Here is a 14,376-nt window from a genome sequence, read left to right as displayed (position 1 = left end):
CAGCCTTGACTGGGAGGCACCTCTGCTGCCCTTGTGGTGGAGTCAGTGCTGAGCTGGACCAGGGCTGGACAGGGATTGTAGGTTCCCACTGGAGTTTGGGATGGAGATGACACTGTACTCTATGAAGTGTGGTTCTTAATAGCGTGTAAACGCTGCCTGGGTTTCAGGAGCGGTTGTTCCTTCAGATTAGGGGAGCATATGCCAGCAGTGGGTTTTCTTTCCTTTCTGTCTTCCTTTATTGCCAAGCAAGTAGCATGAACGTCATCAGACAGTGCCCTATTGTCTAAGCTGTTCACTGTCAATAGTCATTGTGTGACATGAAAAGTCCCCAGAGACTTTATGATGCATTTTCATTCCCAGGAATCTCCTCATAAAATTGGGAACATGACCAGAAGGAGAAATGGGGAAACTGCTGCCTCTGCATTTTTCCTCACCCCAGGGCAGGCTGCTGACTGTGCAATTCTCCAGGAGAATTCTGTCCAGGAGTTGGTTGTGATCTGATAAACCACACCTGGCTCGTGTCCTGTCTGCCAAGGAGGACATCCATGTTTGTGCATCAGTGCTGCCTGAAGGACCCTTGGTCAGCAAGCAGTGTTTGCAGTACATGAGACCACTCAGAGGGCTTTGCATCTTGATTTTTTTTATTATTATTATTATTATTCCCCCCGTACTGTGTTTGCCATCAGTGCAGCCATGCATTTCTGCAGATGTGCTTCTGAGGTCTCACAGTTCCAGCTCGTGTGCTCTGGACTGGGTCTGTGGATGCTGGTGTTGGTCTGTGACAGGGTGTGTACCTGAACCCAGTGGTGAAGCAGAACCACAGCTCTCATGAGGTTTGACATAAAATAGTTTCTTACGTTACTATTCTTGTATTTTTTTTATTTTTTTTTTTTTAATCTTTGTGAAAACAAAAGGAAGCTTCAGCAGGTACGAGGTTGTTGTCTTACCACAGAAGCATGTTCTCACTTACTGGTACAATAAGGGCAAAACCACAAGCTGGACCCACCCCTGGCTGTGGGCAGCCTTTGCTGTCCCAATTAGTGATAAAACCCATGTTCTTATTGAATCACGATACATATGAATATTAAACTTACTCCAGTCAGCTTTTTAATCAGTCTTAATTGCTGACTTTTCTAAAACAAATTCTTTCAAAAAGAAGAAAAAGTTAGTGACAGAAATAGACAAAAATTTCAAAAAAACTCAGCATTAATCTCCTTCTTCTATTAAAGACACTGTGAAAGTGTGTAGACAGAGATGGAGTTATGCAAAAGATGAGCATTTTGGAAAATGATGTCCAGTATCAGTGAAAAGGAAATGAGGAACAAACCTGATTCCGGCCAGTGAGCATGTCCACACTTAACAAAATTGAGCTGAAATACATTTCTAATTAAACTGGGTCAAACTGCGTGCAAACCAGGTCTTTAAAAATAATTATTTGAAACCTCGTTTTTTCCAGTCCTTTGCACATGATGTCATTTGTTTGACCTACTCAAAGTGGATGTAAAATGCTAACGGTGGCATGATGGTGCTTTATGCTCACCCTGCACTCATTTGATTACAGAGTAAATGACAAATCCAAATCGTTGCAGGGGAGCCAGTCCCTAAAGGTGACTCAGTGACTAATTTCAGAACACCTTCTTGTTAGGTAATTGTTTTTCTGTAACCCTTCTGTTAGTGAATGTAGTTTCTTGCAGAAACGTGTCAAAAATACATATCTTGTGTAAGCCTGACTGGTGCAAAGATGAAAACACTTTTGTAAGGTTAATGTTAAGAGTAGAGGAAAGAAACCTCTAAGTGCTGATGAGAGATGGCTTTGTTTATCAAGGTAAATTGTTTAAACTTCTTGGGTTTTGAGGAAGCATTAAGTGGTAAAACTAATAAAATGCAGTTGCTTGCAAATTTGTCCTTTTTGTGTCCTCCACATCTGACCCCAGCAGTCCCAGTTGCTTTGTTGAGTCCTTTTATGTAGCACACACATCCGTGGCCCCCGTTTAGTCCTTCGCCACTCTTCTGATGTGGTACAGCAGCTGCTGCCTATGGCTGTCTGTGCCCTTTGAGCACAATCCCATATGCCCTGTTTTCTTAAGAAACGTGGCTTCTGTCTTTGATAATGGAGGAAGGCTTGCAATTCCCTGCAATCCTATTTCCCCCCTGAACCCAAGGGTTCAGAAACTAGAAGGCAATGCAAAGCACTTGGGAGTTGGGTTTTCTGGTATGGTGTTTTCATATGCTCTTTCATTTATTTATTTTTTTAAGACAGTTTTGTTTTAAATAGAGACCTAGTTATTTAAATTTCTGTTATTTAAATATGTTCACTGGCAATGCTGTAGAGTTTTAGCTGACCCTGCAAAATTTTTCTCTGATGCGTAATACCAGATTTGTCCTAAGGAGCAGTGAGCTCTTGGTGGTGTATTTTGGCATCTGGATGTGGATGACGGAATATGTAAAAGGAAGTTCTTCTAAAACTTGTGGACGGTTAAACTTTTTGAGTAAATTTTATAGTGACTACGGCTAGAACATGTTAAAAGCGGAGATGCTAGTTTTTAAAGCTTATATTATACATGTAAACCGGGAAGCTGCTGGCATTAGCTGGATGCCTTGTGGAATCTTTAGGTTTGTTTGCTGTTTTGTTTTGTTCTTTCTTGACAGCTGCTCTGTGATGTGATGCAGCTGGTTGCGCAGCCTATTGCCATTACAAGGTAAAGGAAGCAGATAGGGTTCAGAGCTTGGAAAACGAGAACTGGGTTTGAGACTGAGTCACAAGAAGGGTTCTGGTGCAGGTTCATTGATACCTGAGGTACCCTGGGCCGAGTCAGGGGATTTCAGTTTTGCAGTTTTGAATATTTCTATATATGTTTCTGTGCCTGTAGTTTTGTCTATAGTACTTTGGGCCCCATTGCATTTGGTGTTGAACAAGTTCAGAGGTGCCATTGCTGCCTGGGAAAGCTTCATGTGACACACCAGCTGACAAATCCTGAATGAGAGTGATCCAGTCAAATCTATATGCCTGCCAATGTGAATGCATGTGTCATCAGTCAGAATAATGAGTGTTCTCAGTTTCCATCTGGCCTGCATCTGTAGTTTTATGGAGAGACCAATTTCCCATGGGCAGTGAGCTTTGGGTGGCAGTTCACACAAATGGAGATTCTGCAGCAATGGCTCAGGTTAATTTCTTCCATCACAAGCTCTGGCTCAATTCTGTGACAGGATCTATGCAAACACACCTTCTCCAACAGAGAAACCATTGAATATACACTTTTATTTTTCAGTGTAAAGTGGGATTTCTTTTGTTTGAGAAATTTGACCTTTTATGAGGCAAATTCAGATCCAATAAACTCAACAGCAGAAATTCCTTTCGGCATAGAATCATTAAGATTGGAAAAGACCTCTAAGATCACAGAGTCCAGTCGACATCAGTGGAGCCAGAATTGCATGCAAGAACCCAAGTGTCAGGAGAATCCATCAGCTGCTGTTGGTGGGAAGTCCTGCAGGGAACCTCTCGGAGGTGTAGCCAGCAGTGCACTTGAGGAGGGCAGGGGGGTACCAGCCTGTGCTGGGGCTCTGTCTTTGTTTTAGCCCCCCCTCCCTCCCCAGTTTACTATGTGGGGCACTACTTTGTCTTATGCTGTACAAAATGAACTTGGGCTGTTTAAACAGGGTGAGACAGAGATGAGAGTTTCAAAATCTGGTAAAGCTGTTCAGTGGTTAATTGCAGGAAAGTCTTGGTACCTCCTGTGACCAGTTCTTTCCAGTGATTGGCTGCTGTTTTTGCTTCATCTGAGCTGGTAATTATTCTGATCTGCATTGCTTAAGGCTCTATGGTTCTTCAGCTGTGATGTGTTTAGCCATTTTCTTGAAATTTTTCTTCCTCTCTAGAGTTTACTGTTCATTTCTCTCCTGCTGTGATTGACTTCGATCCCTACAAGTAATACAGAAAGTCAGAAGATACGGCATTGAACAGTAACTGCTTGTGGCTGTTGAGGAACTATTACTGCACATCTGACCTACAGCTGACTTAAGAGGAGAATCTTTGCCAGCCAGGCTTCTGCTGTATAAAACTGATTAGGTCAGTTTAGAAAAGAATAAGACCAAGGCTCTTCATGAATTCAGTTTTTTTTTTTCTTTAGAAAAGTGAACTTAGAAGTCCTGCTCCATTTTAACTTCGTTAGGAAAGCAAGGTATACTTCAGTTGTAAGAATAATTAGAAGGGTAGTCTGGTTTCATTTTGGAGACCAAGTTAACACTGAAAGCCTTTCCAAACACTTAAGTAATTTTCCCTTGAGTTTTGTGGACCATCTGGCCAATAGGATTTTGGAAGGAAATGGGAATTGACTGCTGCTGTGAGATCAGTGCCATGTACTTCATCTCTTACAGAGATCATTCAGAAATCTGCAGGCTGATGTATTTTCTCGCAGACTAATTGTGTCCATTAACTCCCTTTTAATTTTTGGAGAGGATTCATCCAACAGAGTCAAAGGAAAAGGCACTGAGAGTAGATGCTCTTTTTTTCCTCAGTTAAATGCTCTGTGAAGACTTTTGTATATGTGCAAAAATATGATCTTTTCCTAAGCAAACCACAGATCTTCTGACTTGACAGTGGTAGTCAGCAGAGTTTTTGATTTCAGGATTCACCTCAGGTGAACAGAGTTATAGGGAGGGTATTGGCCATGAAACACTGAAGGAAAGACTCCGAGACCCTGAGAGAAACCCATTTAATACTAGAAGTTAGGATTGGGCTGTACTGTCTCACACAGTCATCTGCAGAGATGTAGACCTGCATGGTATTGCAATCTGTGTGAGAAAAGCACCAGCAGAACTGGAATGAAAAAGTAAATCACCTCTAAGGTGGTTGTAGCTCTGTCATCATCTAGGCTATAACTTGTAGTCCGAGCTGTATACCCTGCCTGCCTCAAAGCCTTTTTAAAAAACCCAAGAACACAGTTTTAACCTTTGCAGAACCTTGTCTGTGTTCTGCATTATATAAAAGAGAAAATTCAACTATGTTACATTGTTCACAACAATGAAGGATTTTTAAAAATTCAGTGATATAATTGCTGAGAGCTTATTGTGCACACAAGGTTATGTTTACATGGTATAGAAGGCTAATAAAGCCTTTCTTCATTAGCATGAGTCTGGGAAGGCTGCATTACTGAAAAAGTTAACAGATGACTCTCATAACATGAGATTTGTAATTGCTGTGTGCAGCTTGACCTTCAGAGCTTTGTAGCAATGGTGAGCCAAAAAACCTCCCTTTGAGGGATTCCTGATCTGAAAGTCTGGCCACCCATCAGCTGACCTCCAGCAGTCCAGCCCTGACTTCCTTTCAGCAGGACTGGGCTGGCAGGACACATGTAACTGCTTGTGACTTCATCCAGCAGAGATGTGCTGTGTACAGGTTTTCTCTAGTGCCCTGTATTTCTGCAAACAGAGGCATATGAGTCAGGCAGTGAAAATTCACTGGGGTGGAGGGCTTTGTACCTCTCCTCAGACTTAGCTTCTTGACAACCCATGTTGTGCAGAATGAGAGCCTTCCAAAGGCTGAGGCTTTTCCGAAGTTGTTTTTTTTTTCTGGATGAATAGACTTTCCTTGCAGTGGACCTTTGCAGTCGTAAATCATCGCTGAGCTCCCTGGGTGCTGAGTGGGACTGGCTCTGGGCCAGGGCTGTTCCAACCCTCCTGCCCGCAGCAATGGGAGCTGCAGGGCTGTAAACACCCCCCATTCCCATGACCCCACATTCCCACTGCCATGTGCTGGGCAGCCGGGGTCCCTGCTGCTGCTGGCTGCCTGCAGACCCACCAGCCCAGCATCCCCGAGGCAGAGCACTCATTGGAAGAGGAAAGCCTCCATGTCCCTGGCAGGGGTAGCAAGCTGTGATGGGGTGTCTGAAGCTGGAAACTCAACAGTGTTTCAGCAGATGTGAGGAGGTGTGACAAATGCCAAAGCCTAGGATGAATAGCAAGGCTGTTAAAGCTGCTACTTGTGCAAATACTGAAATTTAGGCTCAGTGAAAGCAGGTTTTATAGCCCAATAAATGGAGTGTGAGGAAAATGGGATAACCGCACAACTTGCTTGTCAGACCTCTCCTCCCGTTCACTGTGCTGCTGTCTGAGTTACTTTCTTGACCCATGTATGGCCCCAAAATGTTGCTTTTCTTTACTTGTTGGCAGCAGCTCCCACTCAGGGGCCTTACAGCTCCCTCTAAACTCAAGCACCTGGATGACTTTTGAATAGAGGAGAGCTGGAGTTTCAGTGTTGTCACCTCAGACACTCCTGAAGTGTCTCCAGATACAGATTGGACCAAATCAAAGTTGGTGGGTCCTTCACCAGGAGCAGCTATGCCTCTGGTAATCCTGTGTATCCCCAGCCAGGCTGACCCTGAGCATGGCAGTGGTGGCAGCCTGAAGGTTGTTTTTCTGAGGTGCCTGATGCACTGCGTGCTGCAGCTCTCGATTTCCCACTGTCACCCACCACGGCCTACCCTGGTTTTACCTGCCCCAGGAGAAATGTTCCTGCTTTTCCTTCTTGCACATTGTTGACATTGTTCAGAAACTTTAAATAGCAGTTGAATATCTAAAGCATCAAGTTTGCATGTTAGCTGAGTAAGGAGAAGCCACAGGAATGAGCACTTCCCTCCAAATGAGTATGGAGCTGCAGGAGATTACATAGGATATTCTGCTGCAGACGCCACCCTTTTCAAATAAGTAGAGGACAAACCTCTTCATATTATGACTAGCATGGTATTTTCGAAGGGCTTAGTGCTTTGCTTGATCTTGCTGATCATCATGTGAATGCCCTGTTTGGGAGCAGGTTTCAGCATCCCAAAAGATCAGTCTCTAGTCCAGTCTCATACAAGTATGCAGTAGCCTTGAGTGGTTCATGTTTTGCATGAGGATGCTAATCTGTGATCAACTGAACATACTGATATTGCAAAAAAATGTAGATACTCAAATATGTGTTTGTGAAAGAGCTTGAATTTGCTCCTTTGTTTCATTTTCTTTTCCCACTGGTCTGCAGTCAGACATAGACAAACATTAGGCAAAGCAAACAATCTGCGTTTCCACTCGTACAATGGGAGGAAATAGGAACTGAAAGGATAAAAAAAAAAAAACCTGGACAGAAAAACTGCTTCTGGTGCCTCTCAGGTTTTACAGTTTGTGAGGATTGTGGTACAGACCCTTTCAGTGGGGATAAAAAAACCTGTCCTTTTCCTCCAGAAATAGAGGTGGTTTGATCTGGTACCTTTGAAATGACCCTTATCCATCCCTCCCTTCTAGACAATGTGGACATGGGTAGAATTTTAAGTGACTGGCAGAAGTAGTATTTTCTAATCTCTTCTCTTGGCTAACATGTTGCTATTTTAGTGTATGGGAAGTCCTCCTGTACCACTGCCAACTTTGTTAATCCTCTGTAGTGTTATGAGTTACAGATATTTTTGTTTGTTTAAGCATGCAATACAAATAGGGGCCCTGAGAGAAATTCCTGACTTTTTTTTTTCCAATCTTACTACTGAAACATCTTAAACTTCATTTAAAAAAAAATTGTAAAAATATTTTCACTTTGAGTGAGTGCAAAATAGTTTCTCACTTCTGAGATGAGAGGGGAGAGGCACACAATGGGAGGAGGATAGAATGGCTTATCTACATAGAAATAGAGCAGTGGTGTTTTCTAGGAAATGAATTTGTTTTTCACTAAATATTCAAGTAATTTTTGCTGTATAAATTTGATAACTTTTACAAAATTATCCTTTTTTTAAAATTTGGAATGCAGTGTAACATTTTGATTATATTTTTAATAATTTTTCATTTCATTATAAGTAGTATTACTATTTCTTCATTAATGTAACAGGCTTTGTCTTAAAGTGCACTGAGTGTTATTAATTACCTTTAAATTTTTTTTTTTAATATCCACATGCAGACAGGTTAGAGTTTACTGTTGATGTTTTGCAACCCAAGTTCTAGACTATGTGAATTAACATTTTACATCATAGTATGGTCTATACCGAAAGTGGTAAATTTGAGCTAACTTCTTTGAACATAACTAATCATAAAGTAAACATAAACAACATAAACCTTGAAGAGCATGTCTTGATTATCTACAGTGTATTAATATTTCTGTTGTTCAGCAGCAGCGGACAAGGGTGATGATATTTTGTAGTGTTTAGGTGTTTTAGATGATATTTTGTAGTTCTGTAGTGTTTGCCTTCCCTATTACGAGACATCTCGGGTCAGTTCTGAAGGCACTGTTAAATTGGACTCAGTCAGACAGTCCTGTTTCATCCTGAGGGATTGGATGGGCAATCCTAGTGTTGGATTGTCTGAGAACAACGAAGGACCTTTGTGTTGGGAATGGTGATCTCGTGCTGAGGCTGCTCTGTGCTCTTCCTCTCGCTAGCACAGAGCTGATGGCAGCAAAGGTATCCAGAGGGTGTTAAAAGAGGATAGGGAAGAGGAAATGCAACATTTGGTTGTGCTGCCCAAGTGGTTTTTGGTGAGACCTAGGGCTGTCTGGAAATTGTGTGCCAGATGTGAGGGCGAAAGGGCAAATGTGTTGCATCCGCATGGTCAGCATTTCGGCAACACAGCTGGTATGTGGTTTTACAGAAGTCCCTGCATCCTACACTGCTGGCATGAAAGCAGCCACTTACAAGGAAAGGAGGGTGTGCTCCAGCTGGGAAATGGAGCTGAGGAGCTACCCTAAAGGTGACCTGGAACAGCTTCCAAAATTTCAGCATCTGCCAGTATCACAAAGAAGAAAAGAAATGCTCTAGGGGAATACAAGTCTTTGATTTAAAGCCCTGAAATACAACAAACATCCAGAGATGATGTGACAGAAGTGCCACCAAAACTTTGTAATGTCAATCAGAGTAGGCTTTCTGCAGCCTGAGTTGTGTGATTAAAGGATGAAGCTGTAATCAAAATGATAGCTGCGTTACCACCTGGTTGGTGTCGTGAGCTCTTCATGGGGGGGTTAGGAAAAAAAGAAAAAGACTTTCTGAAACTGGTGCTAATCTGTCCAAAGCTGATGTGGGTTGGAGTGTGTTGGGGGTTTTGTGTTTTTGTTTGTTTGTTTTTGTTGTTGTTGGTGGTGGTGGTTGTTGTTGTTTTTTAAACTATCGGAATTGACCTGGATTACATGTTATAGTCTACAATGAAACGGATAATTCCTGAAATCCAGCACTAGAATTCAGCTAGCAACTGGCCCTTAACTCTGCCTCGGGCCATTGACTAACAAAAACAAGCAATAAGCTCCCAAACTCACAATTAGTTCTTCCTTGGAATTTATTCCTGTCCCCTTTCAAGGGGGTCGTCTCATGTGGTACCAGTTGCTGAGCTGAGGATTATGGATTGCTCTTGCTAATAGAGCTCTCCTATAAATTGTCTTCTTGGGTGACACCAGCCCAAAACACTACCCCCAGGTGTGCAAGCCCTGACCACTTGTTTACGTTGTCAAGACCCTGAGGGACAGCAGTATGTCTATGTGAGCAGCCTTATGCTGTAGAACAGCAGCTGTGTCTTTAAGCTGCAGCATAAGAGCAGCACATCTGCAGGTTTTATGTTCTTGGGATTCTCCTGCTGTGCTGACCCACTGGGGAGCACACTGCAGCTCCATGGGAGGCTGGCCTTGCCTGCCTGCAGTGTGAACAGGCAAAGCTTGTGTTCCCAGTCTGGCACGGGGGCTGGTGATGGCAAACACTGCTCTTCTCTTCTAAAGAGCTGGGTCTTAGTAGAAAAGCCCTGTGTAGGTGGAAAGGGAAACAGAAGGACCATGACTTTGTTAAGGTCATGTGGAATAGGACACAGGGTTTCCTGGATCCCTGTGCAGAGCATTGTTCACTCAGTTCATAATCTCATAAAGGCTTTTCTTGTATTACCAGGATGGAAAGGGTGGAGAGGAGAGGGGTGAAAGGGTGGGGTCCGGTCCCACAGGACACAGCAGGCTGAGCTGGCAGTCTACCAGGAACCGCAGGGCCACACAGATTTACCCAAGATGGGCTCAAACTTCAAAGTTCATCAGTGGGTTTTGAGCAGGAAATCTGCTTGCTCAAGTTCACTTTCGGTAAGAGCTTGCAGTGACAGCTGTGCCTTCACCTCGCTCCCAAAGGGCGAGTGGCCACAGGCTGCATCAGTTATCCCATAATTAATGCTTCTGGGTGAGGAAGACCTCTGGCATCTGAAGTCTCACACCTCCAACAGCCAGATCTGGCTTTCCAACGCAAATGTACAATATCCAGAGAAGATCCCAGGAGTTAAGGTTGTGGTATCTACCAGCTCTCAGGATTACAGTGCTGTGAAGGGTCACTCAGGAGCCCCGCACTCGTGTGCTGATACTGTGAGCTGGTTGTGTCTGTGCCTGGTGGTCTGCCAGCAGGTGTGTTTGATATGAAATTGCCCTTCATGTGGGTACAAAGGTACAAATTGGCAGGTGTCCAAATCTTCTGGTTTCTGGGAGGTATCTCTGCACACAGGCATCTCACAGCCTCGCCAAACCCTCTGCTTTTTAAGTGAGGTGGTGCTTCTGGTTGCCGGCAGAACATGGGCACAAACAAGGACTTCTGCACAGTCAAGCTCACCAGCTTGGTGCTGCCATGGTATCCTGCAGCAGCAGGCAGTTCCTGCCCTTCATGTGCACTTCTTCCTGCAGCGGTTAAATGGGGACAACTCCATCAGACCCAGAAACACGTGGTCACTGAACGAGCACCCCTTGCCAAAAAGGAAGCGTGTGATGGGACTGCCGTGGGCTGCCTTGGCATGGTGTGCAGCACTTATCAGGACAGCTGGCTTCTGTCGTCTGGACTTGCAGTTGTCCACTCCAGATCTGTCGGAAGCTGATGGGAGCTGTTTTCCACCTCTAGAAAGAGAGAGATGTGCGGGATCTGGGAGGGAAGCTGTCCAACCAAGCGCTCTGCCTGTGACCTGCAGCCCTACAATCTTATTGGGACCTGGCTTTCTTCTTGTAATCATGGCCCAAGCCAGGGACCTTCCAAAATTTTTATTTGGACTTAACAGGAAAAGGTGTTGTATGTGACTGATTGCATCATTTTGTAAATATACCTAATTCATGTAAAGCCCCTTTATCAGCTAATATCTGACAGCTAATGTTACCACTCTTGTTTGATGTAAATAGAAAAGTACATGTCTTGACCCCTGGTAGAGGGCATAGATAAGCAGTTCCTTTATCTGATTGAGGTAAAAAGATAAATACACATCCAGTAGGAATAGCACTGAGCACTCTGCCCTATTCCACATATCTCTCTCTGCAGAGATAATGCATAACTGGAGCTCATCAGAACCAGATCTTTGGCATAAAGCATCTCCCATAAGTCTGGCTGCAATGAGCAGTATGCAGATTTGAGAATTGTGTGTGCTGGCTCCAGGTTTGCTGAATGTTACTTTAGTGACTAACTGGCAGCTACAGCAGACTTTATACGGAAATATTTTCTGGAGGAGTCCAGGAATTTAGCTGGACTCAAAGCTAATGGGAGAATTTTTTCCAACTTGGATACCTCATCAAAATGAAGGGAGGAACTTCAATTTTAGAAAGTCATTAAGCTTCAGAATTTTTGATGTCTAAGCTCTGTATGAGCTTGATAGAGTTTAATGCTGTATTCTTGGGTAGGAATATGGTTGACTTGCAGATGTCTGTTGGATGTTTTGACTACATTCTCCAGAGTTGAAACCTGCTCTTACACTGAGCCTTTGGGTGAAAGATGAAACCTTTTATGAGGGAAACTGGCCCACAGACCATTCCAGCCCTCTGCTCAGTTTCTGGGGAAATGTGCAGGGAGAGGATCTTGAATCACAACAAGCTGATTCTCTAATGATCAGGAGAGGATGGGCAGGGACAGAGGGCTCAGAGGGCAATGCCCCTTGTTCTTCCTCACATGTTTTATTAAATCAATAAGGATGAGCTTCTGCATGTCTTGTCACTGGAAGTGAGTCTCTTGGTCTCATTTGGTTGGGAAGCAGTTAAAACAGCCAGTTTTCTCAAAACAATTTACACATGCTCAACTTACTGACTTCATCAGAAGCAACAATGTGAGAGTTCCCATGAACTCTGGCTAACCTCTGAGATTTATTGATCAATGAAAAAAAATAAGGGTCCAGGCCCTGAAACCTTTCCTTGCTTAGGCACTAGTCTCAGTCTGTTAACAAGAAGCCCAGGGCTGGGTTCAGGATATTTACTGCTTTTAGATATGTTAAGGAAAATTAACTTGAAACAGTTTGAAGTCATGTGCTGAATTCTAGCACTGGATTTCAGGAATGATCCGTTTCATTGTAGATTATAACATTTAATCCACGTCAATTCTGAGAGTTTAAAAAACAAACAAACAAACAAATGCCATCTCTATGCTTCGCTATAGTTATAAAAATTAGTATTGATTCTTTACACCATCCTTTGCAGAATCTAGAGCAGCCCAGGGGACACTCACTGTTTCGATGGGTTGGTTGCTGGTGACCTGTGGTGGCCAGAGACATGGAATTACCAGCATACTTGACTCCAGACAAACTCTGGAGTGAAGTCAGGGTGCCAGCGTGTCGAGCATGGCTGTGCTTTGTGGAAGGCCCTCTCTCTCTGTATTGCCAAGACATTCAATGCCTGGAAACATTTGCAAACAATGGCCTCCAAGAAAGGAGCTGTGGTTGTGCAGAGGAAGCTCAGTAACCCGGACTGACGTCAGCAGGGATGGATGCTGACTGAACACTGGCATCTGTTGGGATAGCGCTGGTCACTGCCCGTCTGCACTTACCCATGGAGGCTTGTGGGGAGAGTGCACCCCATTTGCCTTCCTCCTGAGATCTGTGATAATATATAAATCCTATCTCTTTATGAGGAAAATGCTTTGCAATCCCAGGAGTGCTTCCGTGGAAAGAGGACACTTATAAATATACAAAAAACTCAGCAGGATTTAGTTTTTTGTAAAAGAAAACATGACTGTGACATATCGCCTGAGAACGAGGAATCATTTTTCTTTGATGCAAAATTGCTTAGTCTTAGAAATAACACTTGTATGCAATTTTGTGCAGATAGGACCTGGGTTTTAAAATTACATCAACCCGGCTTTTAATTTTGCAGGTGTAAATTGCACCTGCAAATCATTTTGTCTGCAAACTGCAGCATTTCATATTTGATTTCCTGATTTCCTATGGCTTCCTTAACTGGTGTTAGTTAGTTATTTCAATATACAGTTTTGCAGGCACTGCTATTTCAGGAATAAAATTGCAGTCTCAAAGCTTCAAACCCATTTCTGAACATTTAATGGCAGTGAAGAGTTAGGACATATAGTAAATCTGCTGTTCATTCAAATCTTTTGATGCTATCCTCCAGTATGAGATGCTGGTTGTCATGGCAAAAGACTACACCTATGGTATCTGTTGAGCAACTTGATCTAACCAAACCAAGAAACTGCAATTTACAGCAAGATTCCTGGTTATGTTTCTAATACATGTTCTTGGGAATCACATTTTGTCAGTCTCAGTAGCAAGTTTGCTCTTTAAATACCTTTATTCCCTGTTACCTCCCTTTCACTAGCTCTGTTTTCAAAAACAAGCCAATTACCTAGTCTGAAGTTACCAGTTATCTGTTGCTTAATGGTGACTGTGGGGTGTGGGCATTTCACTAGTGAAGTGTGTACATGTGTAGGCACCTACTCAGTCAAACCTGGGTGAGCTCCTCCCCACCACCATAGAAGATGACATTTTTAAATTCAAAGCCCCTGCATGGTTTTGGGAAGTAGCTGAGATATAGTTAGCTCAGCTGCAGTAAGAATTTTAAAAACTAAGCATTTCACAGTAAAAAGCACTAAAAAAAAAAAAAAAAGAGGCAAAAACTCACATAGAGCTTTAGTTTCTTGGCATCCACATACAAATTGATGTACTGAAACCTAGAGTTTTCCCTTTCCCTTTACCCTGAGGTGTGCCAGGACATGTGTGGGTTCAAGGTGAGGACACATCACCGAACTTCACTTTGGTAGTTTTGTATCACCAAAAGGTTTTTGGTACATAGAATCATAGAATAGTTTGGGTTGGAGGGAATCCTTTACAGGTCAGCTAGTCCAACCCCCTTGCAATGAGCAGGCACATCTTCAACTGAAACAGGTTGCTCAAAGCCCTGTTCAACATGATTTTGAACATGATTGAAAACTCTAACCCAGTTGTTATATGCTTAATTTGCTGCTGTATTCATAGTTTACCTGTGTGTTTTACTTACAGTCTTTTGTTATTTAAACAGGGTCGTCATGTTAAGACCGGGCAGCTAGCAGCAATCAAAGTGATGAATGTTACTGAGGTGAGTGCTAAACCAAAAATAAAAAAGGTTGTTATTATGGTGCAAGGAAAAATAAATAATCAGATCATTAGAAGGTGGATAGCTTGTAA

At 43.0% G+C, this 14,376-nt stretch overlaps 1 protein-coding gene across 2 annotated transcripts in view; it reads left to right on the top strand.

Annotated features, from left to right (window-relative positions):
- The window catches only part of NRK (Nik related kinase), a 94,460-nt gene that overhangs the window by 16,251 nt on the left and 63,833 nt on the right, over positions 1-14,376 (top strand). For both annotated transcript variants that reach the window (XM_032702206.1, XM_032702204.1), the window contains exon 3: positions 14,231-14,287. In XM_032702206.1, coding sequence (XP_032558097.1) covers positions 14,231-14,287 — 57 coding nt within the window. The remainder of the gene's footprint in view (positions 1-14,230; positions 14,288-14,376) is intronic.

Source organism: Chiroxiphia lanceolata, chromosome 14, assembly GCF_009829145.1.
Source record: "Chiroxiphia lanceolata isolate bChiLan1 chromosome 14, bChiLan1.pri, whole genome shotgun sequence".
In the NCBI taxonomy this organism is placed as follows: domain Eukaryota; kingdom Metazoa; phylum Chordata; class Aves; order Passeriformes; family Pipridae; genus Chiroxiphia; species Chiroxiphia lanceolata.
Note: the sequence above shows the minus strand (reverse complement) of the source record. Positions and strands in the feature narration are given on the sequence as shown.